This window comes from Apaloderma vittatum, unplaced genomic scaffold, assembly GCF_000703405.1.
Source record: "Apaloderma vittatum isolate BGI_N311 unplaced genomic scaffold, ASM70340v1 scaffold10129, whole genome shotgun sequence".
Classification (NCBI taxonomy): Eukaryota; Metazoa; Chordata; class Aves; order Trogoniformes; family Trogonidae; genus Apaloderma; species Apaloderma vittatum.
This window is the reverse complement of record NW_009733642.1, coordinates 111,742-135,494: the sequence shown is the minus strand read 5'-3', so window position 1 is coordinate 135,494 and position 23,753 is coordinate 111,742. Positions and strand designations below refer to the sequence as shown.

At 45.7% G+C, this 23,753-nt stretch overlaps 1 protein-coding gene across 1 annotated transcript; it reads right to left on the bottom strand.

The window, feature by feature from the left end:
• Nucleotides 1–2,670: 2,670 nt before the first annotated feature.
• MATN1 (matrilin 1, cartilage matrix protein) lies at nucleotides 2,671–20,373 on the bottom strand. The gene is made up of 8 exons (XM_009875993.1): nucleotides 20,286–20,373; nucleotides 16,852–17,198; nucleotides 11,548–11,770; nucleotides 8,960–9,085; nucleotides 8,290–8,703; nucleotides 6,293–6,445; nucleotides 4,042–4,122; nucleotides 2,671–2,962 (listed from the first exon to the last, which is right to left on the bottom strand). The coding sequence occupies exons 1-8, from the start codon at nucleotides 20,371–20,373 to the stop codon at nucleotides 2,913–2,915; spliced, it is 1,482 nt and encodes a 493-aa protein (XP_009874295.1). The 3' UTR covers nucleotides 2,671–2,912.
• Between the last annotated feature and the right edge of the window lie 3,380 nt (nucleotides 20,374–23,753).

Here is a 23,753-nt window from a genome sequence, read left to right as displayed (position 1 = left end):
CTGGCAAGGAGGCTTTCACTATAAGCTCATCACTCCACGATTTGGGACATAAAAGTGTGTGGGTTTTTTCATTGTGTGCAGCATCTTTTGTTTCCAAGATAAGCATGTAATTAGCTGAAAGAAAATGCAGAGAGAGGCTCATCTGGTAGGTTTCCATCTTGCTGCCGTTGGCGATCCATTAATGAAGTCTAATTACAATGTCAAAAGCCTGTGTTCTAGCCCAGTGACTAATTGACTTTTGAGATGCAAGAGCTCTTTTGTTGTTTTAAGCCAGGAGAAGTGAGAAGGGAGGAAAAATAATTGTTAATTAGTTTGGTTCTGCTTTATCTGCAACACAATACAAAATATTAGTTACAGGAGCGACTCTATGCCTGATAACGTATCTTGGCCCTTCTGCCATTGCAGAGCACTGGAAAAGCTTTTCTGTTTACACCTGCAAACTAGTTATGGTGCACTCCCACTCTGGGCTCCTTGGGGAGGGTTTTACTGTGTGAAGTAGGCCTGGTGATATCAAAAGGTTGGCTTTGACCGTGGTGTAGAGAAACAGGGAGGTTGTGATTTGACTGATTGGAGGGAAGGAGGGAGGGAGGGATGGATGGATAGATGGAAGGAAGCAAGGATGGACAGATAAACTCTAGGAAAGATAGATACGATTATATGCTGTCCATAAAAACTGAAACCGAGCTGCTATGTCTGCATGTAGAGGCATTTCTTTGCAGCATCCGGGAGTATTGCTTTGAAACAAGAAACTTGGTGATTAAGGAAGACACTGAGTCTTCTAGGTCCTTCCTCAGGGTGGCTTGCTGAGGTCTGAAGGAGCAATGCTTGGTATATCAAACCTTCACATCCCAGTTTGAGTCAGTAGCCCCTAGGCATGGTCCTACTCGCGTCCCTAGAAAGGGCTGGGAGTTGTTTTTCCCCCCAAAGACATAAGCAGCATTGAGTTTTATGGAAGTTGTTGGACTGAATTGTCAAATGATAATTTAGGATGAATGGATGAAGTATTCTGTGGAGGTGAGGATCCAGCCCTCACTTCAGTGAGTTTATCCCCTCACCAGAAAAATTCAAATGGCTTAAACTGCAAGATGACAACAGTAATATCTTATCATGTAAACATTTCTATGCGTGCTATGACAGGAATTAAAATCAAATTAATCTTTTAGTTCATAAGACTATTAAATTTTACTTTCAAGGCCTTTAAAGAATAAATAGGCGTATAAGAAAATTAACTACAGGAGCTCATCTCTGTGATTGGCAAACTGATTATAGCTGAAAAAAAAAGAGAGAAAAATAATAATGCTGTCATCATCTTATCAGATGGAAGTGAATTGCTTCTGATCAGCTGTTAGATTGAAGAGACATAGATAAAATGTGGAAGAAGATAAACTGAGTAAAGAATAGGTCCAGAAATATGTCAGGGAACCTGGATATTGCATTAAAACTTGATAAAAAGTTGAGAACCAGAATGCAGAAACTTCTGTTTACTGGAAAGGCTTTTCTCCCTTCATTATAAATGTATTATCTTTAAGCTGGAAAGTGATTTCACATAGCCAAAAGGTTATGACGTGAGTTGGAGGCTTTCTCACCCTCTAACAAGACCATAGAGAGGAATTGTTGTCAGGCAACTACCTCAAAGCTTACGCAAAGAAATAAGTTAAATTTGCTTTTAACATTTTCAGCAAACTTTTACTATTCCCCCAAACCACATCTCCTATGGTGACATTTCTGAACAGGCCAAGTTATTCTGGAAAGCTTTTCACATAGTCTCAAGTATAAATATTTTGATACAAAAAAATAGAAATAAGAACCCGCCAAGCCCAACCCCTTGTGCTCACGTTCGACGCCGTCGTGCCGTGAGCAGACGTGGCCGCTTCCCTCCACGCCAGCCCACAGCTGTAGGAGACAGGCAGTGCTGGATCCTTCTATCCATGTTGTTCTTTTGTCTTGCCCGTGCTGGGAATCCAGGAACAGAAGAAGAGTCTGAAAGGTGTTGAGATGAACTTGCTGGCTTTGAAGGCGCGTAGAGGCGTGGGATAAGGAAGGAGCTGGTGTAACGAAGGCACCGCTTCCATCGGTGGTAGCTCCCTGTGGTTTCGGTGCTAATGGCCTTTTGTAGCTTTGGTTGCGGACATGGAGACCAGGGAGCTGAGGAGGCAGGGGCACATCTCCTGAGGTTGGTGTGACCTGCACTGCCTTGCCTTGCACAGAGCCACGGCCGCTGGCTCGTTGCGCAGTCAGGACCTGCCCAGAACAGGTCTAGCCCAGGTGCTGGTTCACTGGGACGTGGTGAGACCATTTGCTGGCTTGGAAAGCTGAGGTTTTTGCTTTCTATACTGTAGAGCAGCTATGGATAAACCCAGCTAGCAGCAGCATCCTATCCTATCTCGTCTGCAACACGCTCAGAGATCATTACTGTATTTCACCTACTTACTGACAATCGCGTCGTGCTTACAATAATAAGCTGATCATCGGCTTTGACATTTTACACTCAGCAAATGAGTCGATTTTAAGTCACTTAGACTTTTAAATTAAATTATCTCATGCATAGAAACAGAAGATGCCGAACACAGCAAGGATTCACAGAACTTGTAATCAAGTACTTATTAACACACACACATATATATATATTAAGCTTTAAATCAAAAACAAATCTTTCCATATTTTTTTTTAATATATGCACTCTATACGATGCAACAAACATTAGCGTGGTCTAGCTCTCAGTCACGCACAGTGCTCTGTCTGCTCTATACTGTTATACTTGTTCCCTTTTAAACAAATGCAGGTAGACTAGACTCTTTAAAACAAGTTACAAGCTGGCTGTAGCCCTGTGGCTGAGCCGCCCTCCGTTAACAAGCGAAGGAGCTCGAGTTGTGTTACGTTAGGAAGGAGGCAAATCATCTCGCTTGGGGATTTTAGATGATCTTGTTCTCCAGGGCTTCGATCCTTTTTGCCACAGCTTCCAGTAAGCAAGAGTTAAGGGGAAAAAAACGACAGTGCAGGAGTAGTTCATCGCTCGAGCCCTGCCCTGGCACGCGGAAGAGAGCGGGGATGGAGCCACCCTGCCGGGAGCAGATGGCAGAGTGACACTGCCATCCCCTGCTCTGGCATTTCCTGAACTGTTCAGCTTGACCAACTTTTATGGAAGGTAGAAAGTGGTCACACATGCACACGTACCCACGCACCCATACACTTACTGTGAAAGGAAGAGTAAAAAATGTGAGAATGATTGGAGCGTGTTCCGAGTGGTTGACACAGAAATCGTGACCTGGAGCGGGACAGGTTGTGTGAAGAGTGGAGCAAAGTGCTTTTCTTAGAGTGTGTCACAATTTTCTGCTCTTTTCACTAATTGCTTTTCATGATGTGCCTGGGAGCGGCAACCCACTGAGTGAGAACTACTGATTTACTCTGACCTTTTGCATAACACAAGTCATGGATTTCACTCAATTTGAGTTAAAGAGTAGAAAATGCTCTGTGCAACTGACATAGCAAAGCACAGAAATGTGTGACTGAATTAGAATATTGCTTTAAAAATTATATTTTCTTTATTCTCAGTAATGAAAAATCCCCCTAGCCCTGTGTGAGCCACCCCAAGGTTTCACTAATTCCTCTCCCCATTAGAAGTTTGAATCTCATGCACAACTTTTTTTCTCAGGCCTCGCATCTTGTCATGTTTCACAGGACTTGGAGCATCATTCCATGCATGACCCATGCTTCCACACACGCCACACTGACATTGTTTAAGCATCTTTCTAAAATCTGACCTATGTCTTGGTGCCTGCAACTCACTGCTGTCTTGCAGTGGGTTGATATATTCTACTCAGGCTCTATTGTTTTTGGTCTACTCTGTGTAAGACCAGTATCTATGGACTCTGGTGCAGGGACTCCTCGTTATACACATTTATGATCCAAGTGTCGTGTTTTCCAGGTTCCCAAACACCGACCCAACCTCCTTCCCTCATGAGCAGACTTTCCTCTCTGGTCCCTCCAGAAAACACAGCCCAACCCACTGAGATCTGAACAAAGCCAGCTTCCAAAGGATATATTTCTGCTGCAATGAATTTATGAGCTCTTCTACTTTTGTCTGGAACTTCACAATAGATTTACATTCGCATGGATCTTCCTCTGTGGATCAGAATATCAAGAAGATGAGTTAAGAGGCACAAAAAAAGGATTAAATCAGTATCACTGAGACAAATGACATCAAGCAATTCTTATTTTATCGGAGACATGAATGAAATCAAAGTATCACTCCTTCTAATTATCTGACTGATCACTTCTGGCTTTAACCTTGGATGACTGGAGAATCTCACATTCTTTTGTTATATAGGCCAGGCTTGGTGCACAAAAAGTCTTCCCTGGGTTTCCAGGTTCCTGGAAACCCACTGAGCTCTACTACTGATGCTTCAAGTTTGCCCCAAAAATTTGAATCTGACCAAATACAATGCTCAAAACAACCTCTGTCTTCCCAATAACATCACCATGGTGAGCCCTATGATTTGTGAAATAAAAATTGGAGGCACTGTTTGTCATCTGCAAGTCAAGACTTGTTTGAGCTTTGCTTCAGGACTCCATTTCTTGAGCAGATGGAGCAGTGTGCATTAAGGAGTTTACTAATCTATATCAATAATTCACATATGTTCTTCAAGAAAAATTAACTCAGACTGGAATAGGAACTAAAGAGGGTACTGAAACAACTGGGAAAAGATGTTTACAACACCACACTGAGTCAACTCAGCTGCACAACACATCAAAGGAGTAAATAGGAGAAGGATTTTTTTAAGGGGAAGGACATCACTTGCACAAAACCACAACAGGATTAAACCAGTCATGAGTAAACTAAAGCTGAATATTAAAAGAAGATTTCTAGCCATCTGCTGACAAATACAAGCTGGCTCTGGAAATCAAACAAATACAAATAATTCCCTCTATTTTTTTAAACACAAATGTTAAGATATTTACTTAAAAGGTCTTTTTTTGGCAAACAAATACTTCTCCCCAAATTTACTTTTACTTTTTTTGAAGGATGAAGCTTAAGCATATTTGCTTTCTCAAAAGATATTTAAATACAGTTTGTTGGGGTTTTTCATATAGCTCCCACAATCTTGTTCTTGGATTGATTCCTAATTTTTAAAGTAGCCGTGGCAAAGAGAGTCTCTATCGTGCAAGCCTGGCTGCCGGGTTCTGCAGATGCAGGGCCCTGGAGGATGTTGTCCCTCTCAGACTTGCCCAGGAGGGGTGGAAGATCCCATCGTTAGGAACCTGGAGAACAGGGCCTTTGCCCAGCGTAACCCAGGACACGTGTAAGGATGTGAGAAACTGAATCTGATGTTCCTGAGGCAAGACACCCAACTTCCCAAGTACTCTTCCTCTCTAATATGCATTCAGGGATGCTGCTAACTCCTACTGCTAACTCACTAATATTTACATGGGTATTTCTCAGTTTTGGCCCAAATAACAATATTAGAAGTTGTAAAGAAGGTAAAAATGGAGATTATAAGTTTCCAATGTGCATTGTTTTGTCCCGCTGATGCTCTAGTGTCTCCACATGCCATGAGAGTGGTGGAGGTCTTGGCATTGCCTGGGGCCACGGTCAAGAGCAGGTCTACAGACTCATGGGAAGTAAAGCTGAGCTTGGCAGAGCTCCCTTAGGAGCTAAATGAGCTAGGTGCAGTGTTCCTCCTGGGAACTGGATGGAAACATTTGTCTAACAGGATAAAGGAGCTGGAGCACCTGGACTCAACAAGCGAGTGCCACGTTCCTGATGAGCCTGACAGTACAGCTCTCAGAAGGCCTGCGAGGTATTCGGCATCTTAAACAAAGCCTGGGTGTTTGGGATTGACTGTGACCTGCCTGATTCCTTCAAAAAAATCTAAAATAACTGTGCTAGTTCTTTTTTTTTTTTTTTAGTCATTTTTAGGCTCAGATTGTTTACAGGACCTCTGAGCATATCATCGTTCCTTATGTCACTTCTGGCTATTTTCAGGATCTGGTGGAGCCTGAATGAATAATTGCCAAAGAGGAAAGTAGAGAAGGGGGGAAAAAAGGTGGAGAAAAAGGGAAGGATAAGGCAGTTTTTGAGAGGTGCAGATGGCTGAGGGGCAGGGGTGGCTGTGGTTCAGGTAACCACCCAAAATGTTGATGTCTCATGGTCCTTCCACAAACTCTGTCAACTCAATACACTGAGAATAGAGACTTTACTGTAACATCCATCCAAAGGGGCATTTTTGTCCTTCTGCTTCCAGCCTTCCAATGCTGTGATTCAACCCCCTCTCTCCCCAGTCCCTGCTCTCACCAATGCAGATTTTCATTTGTAGCTTCTTCCCGATCTTGCTGATGGTTCTGAAGTCAGCCGTGTAGAAGTAGTGCTCGGCTACTGGTTCCGAAGCAATTTCCCTCAGCTCATCCTCAACCGCGTTGCCGACTCCCACAGCAAACATCTTGAAGCCTGCGAGCAACAGGAGCCTGTCAGTCAGCCAGCCACAGAGCACCTTGCTGCTATGGGGTCACCCTCCCGTCATTTTTTCACATCTTTGCTCACCTTCTGGACCCCTGGTCTCCACACAGCCCTGCAGAGGTTAACTGGAAAATTAACCCCCTTACCCTCTTCTATTCTAGACTTCTCTCAGCCGGGGCTTCAAAATATTTTTACAGAAAAAATCTCACTGGGATTATCCAGACAAGGACCGCTATTGCCAAGAGAACAGTATTTTGGAGATACAGGAAAGGGCAGGTAATCATAACACCCTGACAGGGTCATGCATCTGGCTAATATGGAAGCAATAATACAGCAAAAGGAAACAGTGGAAGTTTTAAAAATAGCCCGCAGCCACCATTAAGCAGCCCGTGTGGTGGCAGAGCCCCCTGCGTGACAGAGATAGCAAAATTGCAGCCGAATCTCTTTCTAAAATTGCAACTCATATTGTCTGTCAAGCACAACCCATGCTGTGTGTTGAGAACAGGTCCAGGTACTCTGCTTCACTGCCAGGAGACTGATTGGCCACCTCTGGCTTAAACCTGTTTCTGCTGAGCTGAGCTGCAGTTTTCCCATTGACTCGAATGGTGATACTAGTTAACCTCTGTTTCGAAATACTTGTTTCTACTCATCCATGTCTAGACACTGGTAATACTTTCCCCTCGTCCCCTTTTTGCCTTGTCTTCCTAGCTCGGGTTGTATCCGATATTTGGTTTTTTTCAAAGTTAACTCAAAGAACATACTTGCAGTTTAGTTATAAACATCTTGTTACTTATCCCACTGAAATAACTTAGGAACAGATGTTGAAGATCTCTGTGCCCCTACGAAAGAGGAGGAAGAAACAAGGCATAATGTTTTATCACCACAGAGGAGTAAATTCCATAGATACCTTTTGTTTTATAAGAGCTGAACATCCACATAACATGTCAACTTCCTTTGTAAACATCAGCTTTTCATGAGCTTGTACCTGACCTTTATTATTATTTTGCCCTTAGTCCCATCTAGTGGTCGAGACTGAAGTTAAAAGGAAGGAAAGGATTTAGCAGCTCTCGAGTGTACACACAGAGGATGCATCCATTTAACACAGGGATGTCAGGAGGCTGGGAACTTGGTCAGCAGGTCAGCAAAGGGGCAGATCTCAAGATATTCATATTTCACAGTGTTTAGACATATAAATCTATCAATATGTAGCCACCGTCCACTTTAAATATTACGGTAGAAGCTGTAGTGTGTCTGGAATTTGGCCAGGGAGTCCACAATTGCTCCCTTAATCTGTGTTTCTGTTTTGTTTATTTCTTCTTTTTCTTTTCCAGGCCCTAAGGCTGCTACAGCTGAGTCACACTTGACCCTACAACTCCTGTTACTCTCCAAGGGGCTGCCTGAAGGTTGTCTTTGCCTCACCACGAGTGCTGCTGCTGCTGGCCTGACTTAGATTACCAGCATCAGACAAATCCTCAGCTTTTCTCTATGGTTTCCTCCACATTCGTGTGAAGCATCAAGACATCCCACACCAAATGTGGAAAAGCCCATCCTGTGCAGCAGAAAGACAACCAGCAGGCTTGGATCAAAGACACAGAGGGGCTGTGGGAACAAAAAAACCCAGATATTGGCAAAACAAGATTTGTCTGAACCCCAGCCAGAGCTGCTCCAAGTTCTTTGTGAACGTGCAAGGAGTGCCAGGTAATATCTCAACAAAATTCTATAGTGACCCGTTTCCATCTTACATAAGAGATATGTGGGAAGGAGTCATACCCAGGTTGTTGCTAGAGGCAGTACCTGATCCAAGGGAGAAATTCAGGAGAATCCAGGAGACCTACCTAAGTCTTTGGCTTTCTTAGCAGCATCAGTGATGTAATCTTGCGACCGTCCATCAGTGAAGACTATGCCCACCTTGGGCACCCCAGGCCTAGCTCCATTGGCGATGGAAAAGGAGCTGTCAACGAGGTACTTCAGAGCCTGCCCTGTCATCGTTCCTTTCTCCATGTAGGCCATTTTCTTGACTGCTGCTTTGATGTCCTTCTTGTTCTTGAACTGCCCCAGTGGAAACTCCTGTCTGACAGAACTGGAGTATTGAACGAGGCCAACTTGGGCCAGTTTGTCTGACACCTCCAGCGAGTCCACAATCTGGTTGATGAACTTCTTCACCAGCTCAAAGTTCTCGGGCCGCACACTCTTGGAGCCATCGATCAGGAAAACGAGATCCAGAGCAGAACCTGACCCACCACTGCAAGCTGAAGCAAAACGTCAGAACAGGGCAAAAGAAAACGGCAACTAAGCTCCCAGTTAATTATGTAGGAAAATACAACCCTACCGTCATTTTATCCCTAATAAAATAGGTTTAATCAATCAAGATTCAACAATAGTTCACACTAATGTTTTCAAGGTAATTCTTGGTTCTAAGAACACATCTACCCAGTGTCAGTCCTACCCCCACCACACCACTGCAGGTCACAGCTCCGCTCGGTGCAAACGACACCCACGACATACCGCTGCAGGTCTTCCCGTCACTGTTCAGCGTGAAACCCTCTTTACAAGCACACTTGTACGCTCCTGGCCTGCTGATGCAGATCTGCTCACAGTCGTGGTCTCCGGTGGCACACAGGTCCGACACCACTGTAAGCAAAGGTGCAGATTAAAATGGGACACCGTGCCAAGGCTTCTCAGCCCAGCCCGGGCACAAAGCACGGCATTTGTCTCATGCACTCAGTGATAACCAAGCCTGCTCTGCAGCAAGGCAAAGCAGCGGAGGTCGTCACTCTTGGGCAGCCACTGAGATACAAGAAGCAAGGAGAGATTTTTGTCTCCAAAGCACAGCCAGGACTAGAAATAGTCTCCATACGGAGGGCAAAACCCATCTGTGTTGAGCGCCTCGCAATACACTTTACTTTCCAAAGCTGCTGGATGAGATTTAGTTTCCAGCCTACCATCTGCGCTGGCCAATACCCATTTTTTCCAGCTATGAAGTACAATTATGGCTAGTGAGTTCAGCCCTGTCTTTCCTGGATGAGATTCCTGTGCAGACCCACTTGGAATGAACTTCAGAGCTACTCTCGCACGTGCAGCTTTCAGATTCACTGTCTACAACCATTTCTGCCTGCTGGGTCTTAACCTGGATCTGACTCCTGAGATGCTGAGCAAACAGAAGCTGAATTGCAGCAGCCTGAGCCAGCAGCGTTCAGTGACTGACAGCCCTGTCACAGCTACAGCAATCAGGATGGAAAACGAACTCGCGAGTAAACAGAGCTGGTTGAAGCAAATACGTTTGCAAACACCAGGGGAATCTGTGCAGGAAACTGAGCACCAAGATCCAGCGAAACAGTGTGAGGTGGCACAAAGTCTTTCAACCTTAAAGGGCTTCTATCCATTGCTACAAGTCATTTGTAGCCTGCTCTGCATGTGTTTTGGACTTCTGGCCTTCCTAGTTCATGCGTTGGCATATCGTGCCGGCACGGGTAGATCTTTGCAGCGTATATGTAGCTCAGACCATCGGGAATACAACTAACGAGGCAGGTGGCTCTGACACTGGGCTCTCAGGTTGAGTTCTCTGAAGCCTATAGAGATCTTGTGAGCCTAACGGGTGGCTGGATCACCAAGGGTCTCCACGTGTTTGTTGAGTGTTATGGGAAACAGTTTGGACAGCGCTGCACGGTTCTTCCTGCTGTCAGTACCCACCAACCAAGCTCGGCAGGAGCAGCTGCTGTTTGGGAACGTCTCCGAGGAAGGTTCGTGCAGCTGCTTGCAAAGCACGATAACAGCTCGCAGGGTGCTGTTAGCCAGAACTATCCTCAGCACAGCGCTTCCCTTGGGTGCATCTCAGAGGGGTTTTTAACATGAGGAGAACTTTGTCGTCTGCATGTTACAAACTTGAAAAGCAAGGCACAGAATTTTTTTTTTTTAATTTTTTTTTACCTTCATCTTTTTGAATGACACCAATGCCAGAACTTCAAAACACATTGTCAAGACTCTCCATCTCTGACTGACTCCTGACTCCAGGGCAGTCAACACAAACTCCCACAAATATTCACCTCCTGGATTCCACCTTCTCAAATTTTGTCTCTATCCCTCTAAAGTATTTATTCCCCTCTTTCATGAGCTTCTGGTGCAGTGACACCTGATTATAATACATGATTCGCTTTACATTCAAAATTTCCTTGCTACAGAGGAGATTTCCCTTGACAAAAAGCTGCTCAGCCCCATCATTTTCAGCCTGCAAGCTGAACCACAAAATTTCACACCTCTTGAAGAAATTGGTCTCGGAGAGTTTTGCAGGTCCATCTGTGTGGATGTGTTTGCACAGCCTTGCTGCAGGCACCGTGGCGGATCGCACCTTTTTAAGAAGTGTGGCCACACGTCTGTGCTTCAGCGGCCTGGGCATGTGAAACTGCCGGGCCCCTCTTGCCGACACGTAAAATGGGTATTTATGGACCACCTCCTACAGACTTGTGGGTGCGTTTGAAAGCGATAAAGCCTCACTCCATTCACTGGTTCGTGCAGGAGTGAATACGTGTTTATAAGACGGTCGGGCGCTTTTGATGTGCTGTGCAGAAAGGCATTAGAGACTGCACCAGCCAGGAGAGTTTCCTGACTCACAAGGCTTGCAAAAACCACAGCGGAGTCAGGCAAAGGCAGTTCAGACTCTAGCAGGGAAGTGAAACCATCCCTTGCTTAACTGGGAATTCAGAAGTTGTGGGAAATTGCAAGCCAGATTCTCAGAACTGACAAAACAGGCTTTACCTTAAGGGCAATGATTTTAGCTAGAGAGAGATCATGTTTTCCAGGTTCTTTTGCAATACCTCAAGGAGTGCGTGAGTCATGTTTACAAACCCTTCTGCGCCAATGAAATCTAGACATTTCTTTGAGTAGAACCTAAAATTCCCTAAACAAAACTCCAAATTCTTGAGAGGCAACTTCAAAGCGCATGTCTCCCATACCGCTCCGTGCTCCTGCAGACCCGAGCCCTTGAAACAAGGAAGCAGATGGATGCAGGATGATCACGCACAACTTCCACACGAAAGCTCGCTGGCAGCCCCTTGCAGTTCTTGGCTAGGAACCCAAGGGTTGTGGCAAGGACTCACCACAGAAAGCCTCTTGAAACTTGTGGGTCAGCTTCTCTATGACACTGTAGCTCTCCACGTAGTCCACGTGGTCATCCAGGGGCTCGCTGGCGATTTGCCGCAGCGTGTGCATGTCCACCCGGCCAACCCCGATGGCAAAGATCTCAATGCCGGCTGCTCTGGCCCTCGCTGACACATCCTGCACTCCGTCCTGGGGACGTCCGTCCGTCACAACGATGGCCACCTACGCAGAGAGGGGCAGAGGGGGGGTGTGTGCTCGGATGGGTGTTAATATTGCTATTGCTTGTGGGACAGCCTGGGTTAGTAAAGAGTTTCTAAAAGTAAACAAAAAGGAAATGCCAGCCCCTCTTCCTGCCATTCTTTTGTGTGGGGTTTGTTTCCTTCTGAGCTGGAAAGGTTAAACTGTCAGGGACCTGACTGATTTAATTAAGGCACAACTGGTGCATCTCGCCCCGAAGGAAACAAAATAAAGGTTACGTTCTTTATACACAAACTAATGCTCAAGCCAAACTCGAACTGCCTTCATGAACCCCCAGCCGACCCCAAGGACAACTCTAACTAGGTATGGGACTTAAAAGACTCTCAAGAAATGTCATGGAAACAGGAGATGAAGACTTTTCCCCATTCTTATAGATGGAGAAGTTGAAGCAGAGAAAGGGGAAGAGAACTGCCTAAAGTCACGCGGTGTGTCAGTGCCTGCCATGATTTCTGATTCTCTGTTCCACAATCAGGAACAGAGATGAGATCCTACCCCTAGTAATATGAGCATTTAGATGACAGCTGGTTTAAGTGGGAATTGGATTCCAGCTTGGATTAGATGAAACCCTGAACCAGTGGAAATCCTCCAAGAGCCCTGCTCCTGTTTCTAGTTGGTTCGTTTTCCTCTTTTTTTTTTTTCTTCTAAGTGACATTGACACGAAACCTTTATTTTTATTCTTTGGCAATTCATCTGCTCCTGCCACTTTTCCTTACGAATGTATTATTGTGGCACCACCATCAGCTCCAGAACTGATTGGGAGGTAATGCAGCACGGAGAAATATAATCAGCAGGAGCAGGTGAGCTGCTAAGGAGGAAAAAACCTCCACATTGCAGGCAAATACCCTCAGTACTGTAGAAATTAAACAAATCTCGAATTAAAAAGGCAGAAAAAAAATCTATCCGGCACCAACAGGGAGTTTGAAAGGGCTATCACCTGGTCACCGAGGTGCTCTTTGCTGTGCTCCTCTGTACCATACCCTCTCCATCTTTCTGAAGATAAAAATCAGACCCACCAGCTGCTCAGGGTGGTGGCTGCTTTACGTCCTTGGGTGGAAAAAAATAATCTCAGGTAAGATCAGAAGTGGGTTCCCTGCCCCCCTGTGCATGAAGGGGCTCCTTCCCCCTCTGCCCACCCTTCAGCTGAGGGATGGCTGAGTGCTGCGGTCATCTGCCCCAGAGCAATACTGCAATGCCAAAGTTCAGAGCTTTCCTTCTGTGCAAAATATGGATAAACAAAACAGAAATTGGGGCTTTTCAATCCGGTGTAGGTCTCTAAGTTCAGATGTTTATCTGCGCTTGATAAGGGCCACAGAATTAAAAATTCCTAGTAGCATCCCTATTCTCTAACTGGAAGGAAAAAAAAATCAATCAAGTATTTCTCTTCCTCTTGTGGCCAAGATAAGGGAAAGTGTCACCTGTGGCAGATGTCAGTGTGTGATACAAAGGGGAACGAACATGACAATCAAAGATCGACCAGAGAGGAGCCCTCGGGTTGTTCCTGGAGCAGCGCCAGGCGTGCAATCGTGCCTTCTGCCAGGAGAGAGAGCCCTCACCTCAGCTGCTCCACTTTCTGCAGCACCCAGCTGCTCTGGGCTGGGGGCTGCCAATTAGAGCTGATCCAAAGCCGACGTGTCGGGAAACAAGATGTACTATCAAGTAGCTCCTGCGAGCAGCACCGCCCTGCCAACAGGTTCCTGTCAGCAGCTGAATGTCTTTCTTGCGGTGCTTGTGGTGGGGTGGAGGTGCTGTGTGTCGTCCCGGCATCTCTCTGCCTAAATGCAGTGGTTCTCTGGGTTTAATCAGTTTCTTTTGCTCTTCGTGTCATCTTCACACAGACCTGAGCCCCAGGTGTGACCCAGGAGCTGTCTGATAGCAGCATCCACATCTGGATCTGATGGGAAAGATCTTCAAGAACCAACCAGCCAGGGAGCCTGTGTGACCGTGACCAGGACCAGGGCCTTACAGAAAAAGTGTAAGAAATGACATGATCTTGCTTTCATACATAGTTATTCTGATAATATGGAAATCCTGGGGCTTTTTTCCATAGGAGTCCCCTTCCAGACACTTGCCCTCCCTGCCAGCCTGAGGCAGTGTAAAAAAAAAAAGTAAATATTTTTTAAAATTTATTTTTGATTTTTTTTTTAATAATCTATCTCCAAATTATTTGCAATCACAGGTTCTCTGTAATTCTCTGTGTTATGACCTTGTCTCATTTAAAAAGCTGTGAGTCCTGGTATGTGTCTTGTTTGGTAAAGCGCGAGAGACAGGTCGGAGGAAAGGAGCAGCCGCCGCATCCCGGAGAGACTGACTCCGCTCTGCAGCGCGGGGCTTGTGCTGGCCCCAGCAGGTAGCCATGTGAGAAGAATTAAGAAAAGGTGGACGCTTTTGCTGTCTCAAACAGCTGAACATGATCTCCAGTTTTGCCTTAAGGAAACTCAGGAACTTTTGCTTCTCAAGGGCAGAGCTTTTACTCCTTTTAACCACCGCCTTTCATTTTCCCGTGAATTCCTAACTTTCTGGATCCTTCTTGTGTTACCTCTGTCATATAGAAATCCCCCACATTCCCATGATAAAATTCCTTCTTAACTAAGGCACCAGAGTATTCCTGGGCATCCCTAGGTATTCGTTTGTCAGGGCTGCCATGTGCAGGCGATCCAGCAGCTAATGAGGTAGCTCTGTCTCATTATGCAGCGTGGAACATGAATGTTGCAACAGCACTGAAAAGGGAATTGGGCACAAAGTTGAATAAGCCCTTGATTTCCTCGGCAATTTGACAATCTGTTTGTTGTTCCTCCTCAAGAAAGATAAAAGTAATTGGGCACCCCTGTAGGTTTTTATAAAGGTATAAGCAGACTTTACTCTGAGCTCCTACAGCAACAAATAGTGCTTTTCCCTGTCCTGGGGTGACATTTGTCACACGAAGCACAGCGAGCCCAAACGGTCTTGTGATGCTCCCACATGGCTGATAATCACAGATTTTCACAAGGTCTTGCTGGACTTCTGTTGTGTGAAGGAGCAAGGACCGTGTCCAACATTTCTGGAAGCTTCATCTGCCTAAATTACTGCGTGACTGATTCCTCCACCCAGGATGGAGGCACCCTGAGCAGCACGAGGGTTGTGGAAGGGAAAAGTTTGCTGGATTTCAAGACATCATGGAAAAAAGCAAAATATAACCAAGGAACAAAGGAATGCAAATGGGTTTAGTCTCTCACGTTGGCGGTGTTCAAAAGGCATCTGGACATGGTCCTGGGCAACCAGCTCTAGAAGGTCAGCAGGACCTTCAGAGGTCCCTTCCAACCTCAGTCTGTGATTCTGTCTCTTCAACCAGATCCAAAGTAGAAAGAAAGAGCCTGTAGGGATTTTTTTGTTGTTCTTTTTTAATGCTTAATATGAAGCATGAAAAAATGATTACTATTCTTCTGCTTTTTTAGATGTCCAGGAAATATGGTTTCAGGGAGACAAAGCTACTTCAGCGTTCTTCGCACCACTGTCCACAGAAACATTGATGCTTTAGCCATGACACTGCAGTAAGCCACTACATAAATTTATTGTTTTTTCCCCCAAGTATTTGGATATTTAACCTGAAGGTTTTTTTGGTGTATTAGCTCTTATGTGTACTGAGATGTCAGGAAGCCACAAGGATTGCAAGAGGATGTTGAGTGAGTTGTCTGGCAGCCCAGGCAGGGAGTAGATGAGAGAAGAAAAATGGTGTACGAGGAAAGGGATTACTCAAATGGTGTGGAAGAGATTAGTTAGATAAAGATCCAGGCATTTTCATAGATGGCTCAGTGAAAATGTCTCTTCGATCTGCAGTAATGGTCAATGCTGCGTGTAGGGTGTCAGGCTGTATTATGGGAAAAATGAAGACTAATACTGAAAGTATTATAATAGTGATGCATAAATCTGGATATATCTCAATCCTGACCCAGACATGATCACCTTGTCTTAAGATAGACATCGAGGAATTAGATAAAGACAGAAGAAAGCAAAGAAATATGGTGAGGTTTCTGAAGGTCATGAACAAATTGAGTAGTGGTCCTGGAGGAAAGTGGATCTAAAAAGGTCCCATTATTTTTTCCATTTGAAAGGTAGATAATAAGAAAAATGGTGAAATCAATGGGAGCTGCTTTCAGGCCGCAAGACTGGAAGTCAGAGCTCTCCTTTAGGAACCTACACTCATAATCCAGGTACCATTCTAGGTGCAACGACTGGCCATGGGCTTCCTGTTTCTATTGGGAAAAGACGTCTGCCCAGCTCAGAAATCTGAGGATTCTGTGGGTGGATGGAGCTGTGTCAGCTCTGGAGAGCAATGCACTGGTTGCGTGTGGCTCTGGATGACCCTGCTTTGAGGAGACCTGGGTTTTTCCACCATAAGGAGCTCTGGCCAGGCTGAGATGGCAGAAGGGCTCTGCTGAAGACCTGTTGCCTTCCCACTGCCTCCCCTGGAGCAGTTTCACTGGAAGAAACATCTTTCCCATGCAATATCTCAAACAGCTCTTAAGTCATGTGTGGAGAAACTGGGCAGCCTTTAGCTGAGAAAATAGTCTTTTCCAAAGCCTTTTGAGGGCAGTAGGAGAGCAGCACGCTCTCTGGGCAACCTGTGAGGTGGTGGAAGCCCCATCCTTGGAGGTTTTTAAGGCCAGGCTGGACGAGGCTCTAAGCAACCTGATCTAATGGGAGATGTCCCTGCCCATGGCAGGGGGGTTGGAACTAGATGATCTTTAAGGTCCCTTCCAACTCTGACAATTCTATGATTCTATAATTCTTTGATTCCTCTCTACCTGGAGAGTTAGTGAAGCTGGATTGCATTTACCCCAAGAACATCTGACCAACTCTCCCCAAATGCAAGTCAAGTCTTTTTTCAAGGAGAGCTGGGAGTTTTCCACCTCCCAAAGATCTGTTGCCTTTGGCAATTAACCCCCACGTGTCCCCACACACTCAAAGCACAGAGAAAATCACCTTTTCCTCCTTTTCTGATTTTTCCAACCACTCCATCATGAGTCACGAGAAAGAATGAACATCCAAGAAACAGATAATTTGCTTACCTTATTAAAATTGGGAGACTTCACCCTGGCCCCTTCTGAGTCGCTAAAAGCCCGGCTAATGGCAAACTGGATAGCCAGGCCGGTCATTGTCCCAGTGGAGAGCGGCTCTATCCTTCGGACGGCTTGCAGGAGCTCGGCTTTGGTTTGGTAGGTCTTGAGGGAGAACTCGTTCTTGACGGCACTGGCATAATTGATGACACCCACCCGGGTGGAGTTGGGGCCCACGTCCAGGCCCTCGATCACGCGGGACATGAAGACTTTGACTTTCTCAAACTCTTGTGGGCGCACACTTCGAGAGCTGTCGATGATGAACACCAGGTCGGTGGGTTTGGTTCTACACAGGGTGCCTGGAATGGATAAAGAGGGAGGAGAAAAATAAAAGAAAAAGAAGAGGAAAGTATCCTAGGAAGGGAAGAATGGTCTTGTTAGAGCAGCAGCTCAGGGTAGAGAACCTGAAAGCTTCAATCCTTTCTCTCTCTGTCTCAGAGAGGCCCACTGAGAGCACTTTAATGTAATATTTCTAAATGTTCTTTTTTATTTTATAGGAAAGCATCTGTAAGGAAAGCACAGTTACCGGCTGACAACATGTACTTCCGAGGGAGCGAGCGGAGGAGGTATGAGCGCGGCACTTGGGGGAGCAGTTACCCACTTGTCACCCCAGGCCATTGCTAATGTCTACATGAAACTTAATTCACTTATGGCAGCACGGAGGGAGGGATAAACGCCGTCAGCTGAAGCCTGGGCATGCACTTCTGCATCAGGCAGAGGCTCAAAAGGAGTTACCGCGTTTCGAACGTGGCTAAGCAATCCACATGGATATTAATTAATGAGATTATATCTTTGTCATGCGTGACCAGAAGCAGCCGTGAAACTTCTGCTTCAGCTGTGAATCAAGATACTGAGATTAAGAAACCAACATAACATGAACCAGTCTCATGTTTTTCAGCTAGTGGCACTAAAAATGAAATACTGTAACATGGCAAAGACCAGCGCCGTTTTACTTCTGTGAGCTGGTGAGGGAGAGTACAACAGAGAGATGTAGAACCACGTAATTGATAGTTAATCTCTGCAACCCCATAGTAAGACATGAATACCCGCTGTAGAAAGTAAATGGTATAAACAGGAAGCATTAGCAATGCAAAGAGCTGAGTGATTTTTATTATTTTTTTTAATTTCTCATTTTCATGCTGTTTTCCATCTTAATTTTCAACTGTGGCAAAACATAAAAAGGACCAATATTTTTTATGATTTTCGAAATGAGTTCTCCCATTTCCCCCACCAGATCTATAGCATTCTGTTCTTTTAATTTTTTTCTATCGTTTAGCCTGTCTCTGTAGGGGCATCAAGTGCTCTGTTAATATTTGATTTCCGCAGAGAAGGATGACGTACGTTATATCATAGAGGAGATTTCTGTGGACAAATTTTTAAATATGAGCTTTTGGGCCAGCAAATCTGCTCCAAATTATGACATAAATATTATAGCTAGTCCTCGGTGTGAAATCTAATTGAGCTCTCAGTCTTTCAGACAGATGAATATAAATACTCTGTGATATATCCATAAAGAGTATAATCAGGTTGGTTTTCTGAGAGACGCTAATGCCAAATCTGCTTTTGGCTCCCAGAAAGGTCTCTCTAAAATGTGTGGAAGGGAAGCAGGCAGTGGTTACTGTGTCAGATGCTCTAGTTTACACTAAAATGCAATATAACCTTTTCCCATGGGGGTGACTTTTGCTTTGCCACCGTCATTCGTTGGAGAGGAAGGAAGAACTCCATTGGCAGTCCATCTACAGCACCACAAATCCCTTTACCAGGGGTTGGTTATGCCCATTTCACAGGTGAGAAATGAAGGTACAGGGAAAAACTCAGTGTCTTGCAACCAGTTCCTCCAGAAATAAAGCACAGATTTCCCTTTGTTGCTGTAGCTAATTAATCACCTCTGGTTTTAATGACAAACTAAGGAAGGAAAGTGTTGTTTGTTTGTTTGTTGTTTTCCCTAGGAATACTTGGATGAAATAGAAGTTTTAAGGTATATTTTCTCTTTTGCGTGGAAGCTCTGCGATGTTGCCCTGAATAATATTTTTAACCCCATTTAATGAGAGCAAAGCACACTTCAGGAAAATTAAAAGCAGAGATAGTGGATGGGAGCTTTGGGATTTCAGCCTATCTGGTCAGAGCCTCTGTGCACACATCAGGGTCTGCAGGACAGGCCTGGGTTTTCTCCAGGAGGTGACAGCCAGGCACGCTTGCTCTGAATGACATCTTGACTCAGCCGAGTTTGTGTTAAAGTTGAACTAAACCTATTCTATTCTCAAAAAATCCTATTCTATTTTCAAAAATGTCTGCACCTGAAGTTATTCAGGAATAGCTGAACTTCACGGTCTGATGTAGCAGAAAATATCTTTAGGGCATCTTTGCCACGTTCATTAAAAGCCAGGAAACCTGCCTAGTAACTTGGAATTAAGGGGTGTTTACTTTAGAAAGGGCTGAGTTGAATGACTGGTCTGTTTAGTTTCCTAACTTCAGTAGAGCTTAGCGGTTCTGCAGCAAAGATAACTCTCCCTTTCCAAATTACCCAGGAGAAACGGGTCAGTATTCCAGAAAACTCCCCTTCATAAGCAACAGCTAACGCTGCAGTCACTGTCAGCCTATTTCACAGCTGTCAGTCTGCCCAGGTATATGCATTATGCATCATCATAGGATCATTCAAACAATTTTAAAACCCAGCAGTAATTTTTGCCTTGGCCAGCTCTCTGGTGGTGAGTTCTCTAGGCTGGCTGGAGCTCCCAGGCACATCCAGCCCCTGGCAGAGGAGATGCTTCCTCGCCACCAGCCCTTCCCTTTCTGTTCGATACTTGCTGGCACCAATTCCAGTCTAGGAGTTAGAGACTGTGCAGCCTGTAGAGCAGGCAGCTCCTCTCCCATCTGGCTGCTCTACATCCTGCTTGGAGGGATAACCAGAGAAGGATTTTGCTTAAGAACAGGCAAAGCAAAACCTAGGAAAGGCCCATCTTCAGCAACCTGACCCAGACCCTCCCGCTCAGTGAGGTTAACCAAAGCCAACTCTTCCTCGAGCTCCTGGCAAAACCAGCCCTCTGTAGAGCTGTGGAGAGGGGAAGCAGTTTTACAAGGCAGAGGAGAGCTTTTCTTCTGCCTGGGCCTCCTGCAGCCAAGAGCAGTGAGCTGGGGGCTAGGGTTGACCTGATGCCACCTTTGCTGTGCCTTTCTGCAGACCTCCCACTATTTCTCTACAATGATGCAAGAGGCAGAAGCAAACACATCTCCAGGTTTTTCTGCCTTAGGAAAATATTTGAGAAAGCTCCTTTGCTTGCCTGACTGATGTTGGGTATTTCTTCTCCCTTCATCTCTTTCCCAGGCTGGTGGCAAGGAAGTGGAGAACCAATGCCACGCATCCCGCCGCTGAGCTCTCAACTTACCTCTGGGCTGAGGAGGTGCCCCGCAAACCCCATAGCTCTGGAGGAGAAGCAGCAAGGAGAGCAGCAAAGCAGAGAAAATCCTGTCCATGGCTGCAGAGGAGCTGGAGGCTGGATGCAGAGTGGTAAGCAAGAGCCTTGGCCCAGAGGTATTAACCTGCCCTTCCTTGGGGAGGCAAGGGGCCAGCCCCTGACACGTGTGAAGTGCCGGGGGCGGGAGGGGCACCAAGGGGAGAGGGACAAGTGAGAAGGACTAGGAGAAAATATTGCATGAAGGTGGGGAGGGGGAGGATGTCCAGCCTCGCCGGCCCCCATCCCTTCCACAATGGCTTCATTGCTGGGCGAAGGGGATGGGGAGCTGTAAAGAGCCCCGCAAGGGCTGGTATGTGGGGAATCTGGGACCCTAACAGTGGGACCAGTGAGACCAGCCCTGGGGAACTGGGGTTAACCTGTCAATCACCAGCTCTGGTCTGCAAACCCTGGGCTTTGCCACGGTAAGCAAAGGGTCTGCGGTGTGTCGGGCTCGTGTCCTTCCCTCCAGCAAAGCCCAGGGATGGGGAGAGGGGGACGGGAACGGCATCACACAAATCATCTCTCAGTCTCTGCGTTGGCTAAACGCGGGGCTGGAAACCAGCCCGTGGGATCGGGGGCTTTGCTTCCTTGGCTTGGTTTGTGTGGCAAACGCTCGGTCGCAAGAGGAGAGGAAGAGGAGAGGGGAGGCGCGGGCAAAAGCACAGGACACAGAGCAGATTTCTTCCTGGGGGGAACAGTGAGTTCTCTATGATGCTGTGTCCCCTGTGCAGGAGAACGGGAGGGGGGAAGGAAGAACTCAGTAGCCTAAACTAGATAAATAGACGTGAAACTCAGTATAGACAGGCAGATTAGAAGTTTGATTTATTTTTACAGTGTAGCATTCGGGTCTGTACACACGAGGGAGATACAGCTCCTGCCACAAAAAGCCAATAATCTAAATCAACAAATAAGACTGATGGTGCTGCAAGTGAGCAGAAATCCAATGTTTTCTCTACGGAAGAGCAGCAGGGAGAGTTGGTAGCAGAGGAAAATGAATTTAATGATGGGTTCATCACAAAGCAGTGCATCTATTTTTTTTTTCTAACTACTGTATTATATTATTGTCAGTTGATTAAAGCCCTTCTCCTCTGATGGATTAGTCTTTGCTCACCTTTCTAGCTGCACACCCTTGGAGCACTCATCCATTTAATCTGCATTGTGCTAGTGCAATGCCATGGCAAACTATCCTTAATTCAAAGCCCACTTTCTCTTCCTTTATCCAGAGTCACTCTTTACTCCAAAAGTGCTTGAACAGAGACCAAGAGCTCCTGTAGAGAAAGGCTCTTTGATTAGGAATAAAAGGACCTGTCCTTAGCGAATTTGCCAGACTATTCTTAACTCTTTCAACATTAAAAGTGTTAATTGAAATATTAAATGATGGCTATGTTCTCATGCAAAGATTTGTCCCACTGCTCTGTTCCCAGGGACACGCCATCAATCGTAGGCTTTCCACCATCTCTGGAGCAAGCTGGGAATTTTTAACCAGAAAGAGCAAAAGCTCCAGGTAAGTGGGGTTTTTTTGTTCCTATTTCACCTTTTTCTGTCATTGAGGCCCTTTTCTTGTTTTACTCGCAATCTTGTTTTATTTGCTTGTTATTTCAGAGTCCCTGGGATTAAAAGGGCTACCATGCAGGACGTGAAAATTGCAGATTGTGATCTTGGAGTAATACAGAAAACTTTCACATATACATGTGCAGGCACAAAGAGTCCGGTATAAAAACTTCTTGGGTAAATGCTTATGCTTGCGAATGGATGCATGAAGTGTACACGTGTGACCGTACACGCATCTAAGCATGATGTATATAAATATATCTGCATGCACATATATACAGACACATAACTCTCCTCCATACCTGCTTTTCATGGTTGTATTTATTTATGCAGGGATGCTAATACGTATAAATCCTACTCACTGATATCCTTGTGTGCTCATATGCACAGAGGTATGTTTTCTCCCCAAATACATGGAACGCCTACACGCAGACTTTTACAACTACTAGGGAACAAAGTGAAAGAAAAGCACAAAATCCCGGAGATTTTACTTCCAGCCCTGTCTAGGATGGGGTTTCTCCTGCTGCTCTGCCATGCATACAGGGATCTGTTGGCACAGGCAGTACTTGCTTGCCATGAATGAGCATCATTCAGAGCTTTCCGTAAATGAAGTCTCTATGGCTGTTCTTGTTGAGGAAAATATAAAGTTTCTCTGTGTCATTTTGCTGTTAATTAGCAAAGGAAGATAAATACATTTCAGGTGAATATTTTCGCTAGCAGAGGTTGTGGCACACAAGCAACATTAAAGCTTTGAAAATAAGGCAAGAGGCAAAGGTGTGCTGGATACTGTAGGTCTGCATTTATACCTCTGTAAAAGCAGTGTTTATTTTTAAAATATGAAACATAATTTTTCCCCAGGCCTCCAAAAACGCAAACACTGGGTTCAATATTTCAGGAGGAAAATATGCATTTAAAGCTCTTCCCGAGCCTGCTTGCAACGTAAACACACAAACCATTAACGCCTCCTGCTGGCCCCAGGGCGGTCCTGCCATTCTGCAGAGCCCCTATTGTAGGCTTCACGCATCCTGGCACCAAGAAGGTCTGCCTCTCCCTCCAAAACATTCACCTCCGTGTCTCCTCACTAAAATATGCCTGTTTTAAATTCCAGATCTCCTCTTTCTTTCCACTGCTGGATGATCAGCGGAAGACCCTGGTCCCACCTTGCTCCTGCTGGAATCAAATGCTTCAGCCTGATGGGAGGTTGTTGTGTGTAGCCAGGGAGATTTTTTCCCCCCCAAACAGCGGACCCTTTGAATTATTATCTGAATGCAGATGGAGGGGAAAAGTCATGTATTTGCGTTGTGTGAAGGCAAAGAGGGTGGTCTTTTCTGCTGTGGGTTTGCACTGCATCCCTTCCTCTCCATATCTCTGTTCAGACTGTGACTGTCGGGACTATTCTCAAGGTCAAGGTGATAAATATAATATTTTTTGGGAGATCTGCAGTACACGATGGGCTGGTCTGCTCTGCTCTGGCAGCACTATGGGTACGAGCACTGCAGCCTCCCTGCTGCCCACAGTGGGTGGGCGAGGGGCTGGGGCTGCTGGGGCCGTCTTGTCCTTGCTGGCAGGAGGCTGTGCTGGCTGATGCCTGTTGTAGGCTGGCACTGAAGTTGTCTGCAGCGGCTGGATGTCACAGCGCGGATGAGAGGTGTTTAATGACACGGCAGCGTGAGGCTCGCCGTCAGAGGGCTTAAACTGCTGGGAGACTTCAGCTGGAAAATAATAATATTGGAAGTGCTTAGCAGGGCTGGGGAGCCTTTGCCACACAGCCTGACCACAGCCAAGGCTTCTGCCTGCAGGAGAATGGGACTGAAGTGAAATAAATGGCTTTCTGGAGGCAGTCAGGGT

What these genes read in the sequence shown, in the direction of transcription:
- MATN1 (XM_009875993.1), bottom strand. Translation starts at nt 20,373, where the DNA reads ATGGACAGGATTTTCTCTGCTTTGCTGCTCTCCTTGCTGCTTCTCCTC. An exon ending in TGACGGGAAGACCTGCAGCG is followed by an intron (nt 8,704 to 8,959) that starts GTATGTCGTGGG and finishes GTTTTGCTTCAG; the next exon opens with CTTGCAGTGGTGGGTCAGGT. An exon ending in TAAGAAAGCCAAAGACTTAG is followed by an intron (nt 6,446 to 8,289) that starts GTAGGTCTCCTG and finishes TGTTGCTCGCAG; the next exon opens with GCTTCAAGATGTTTGCTGTG.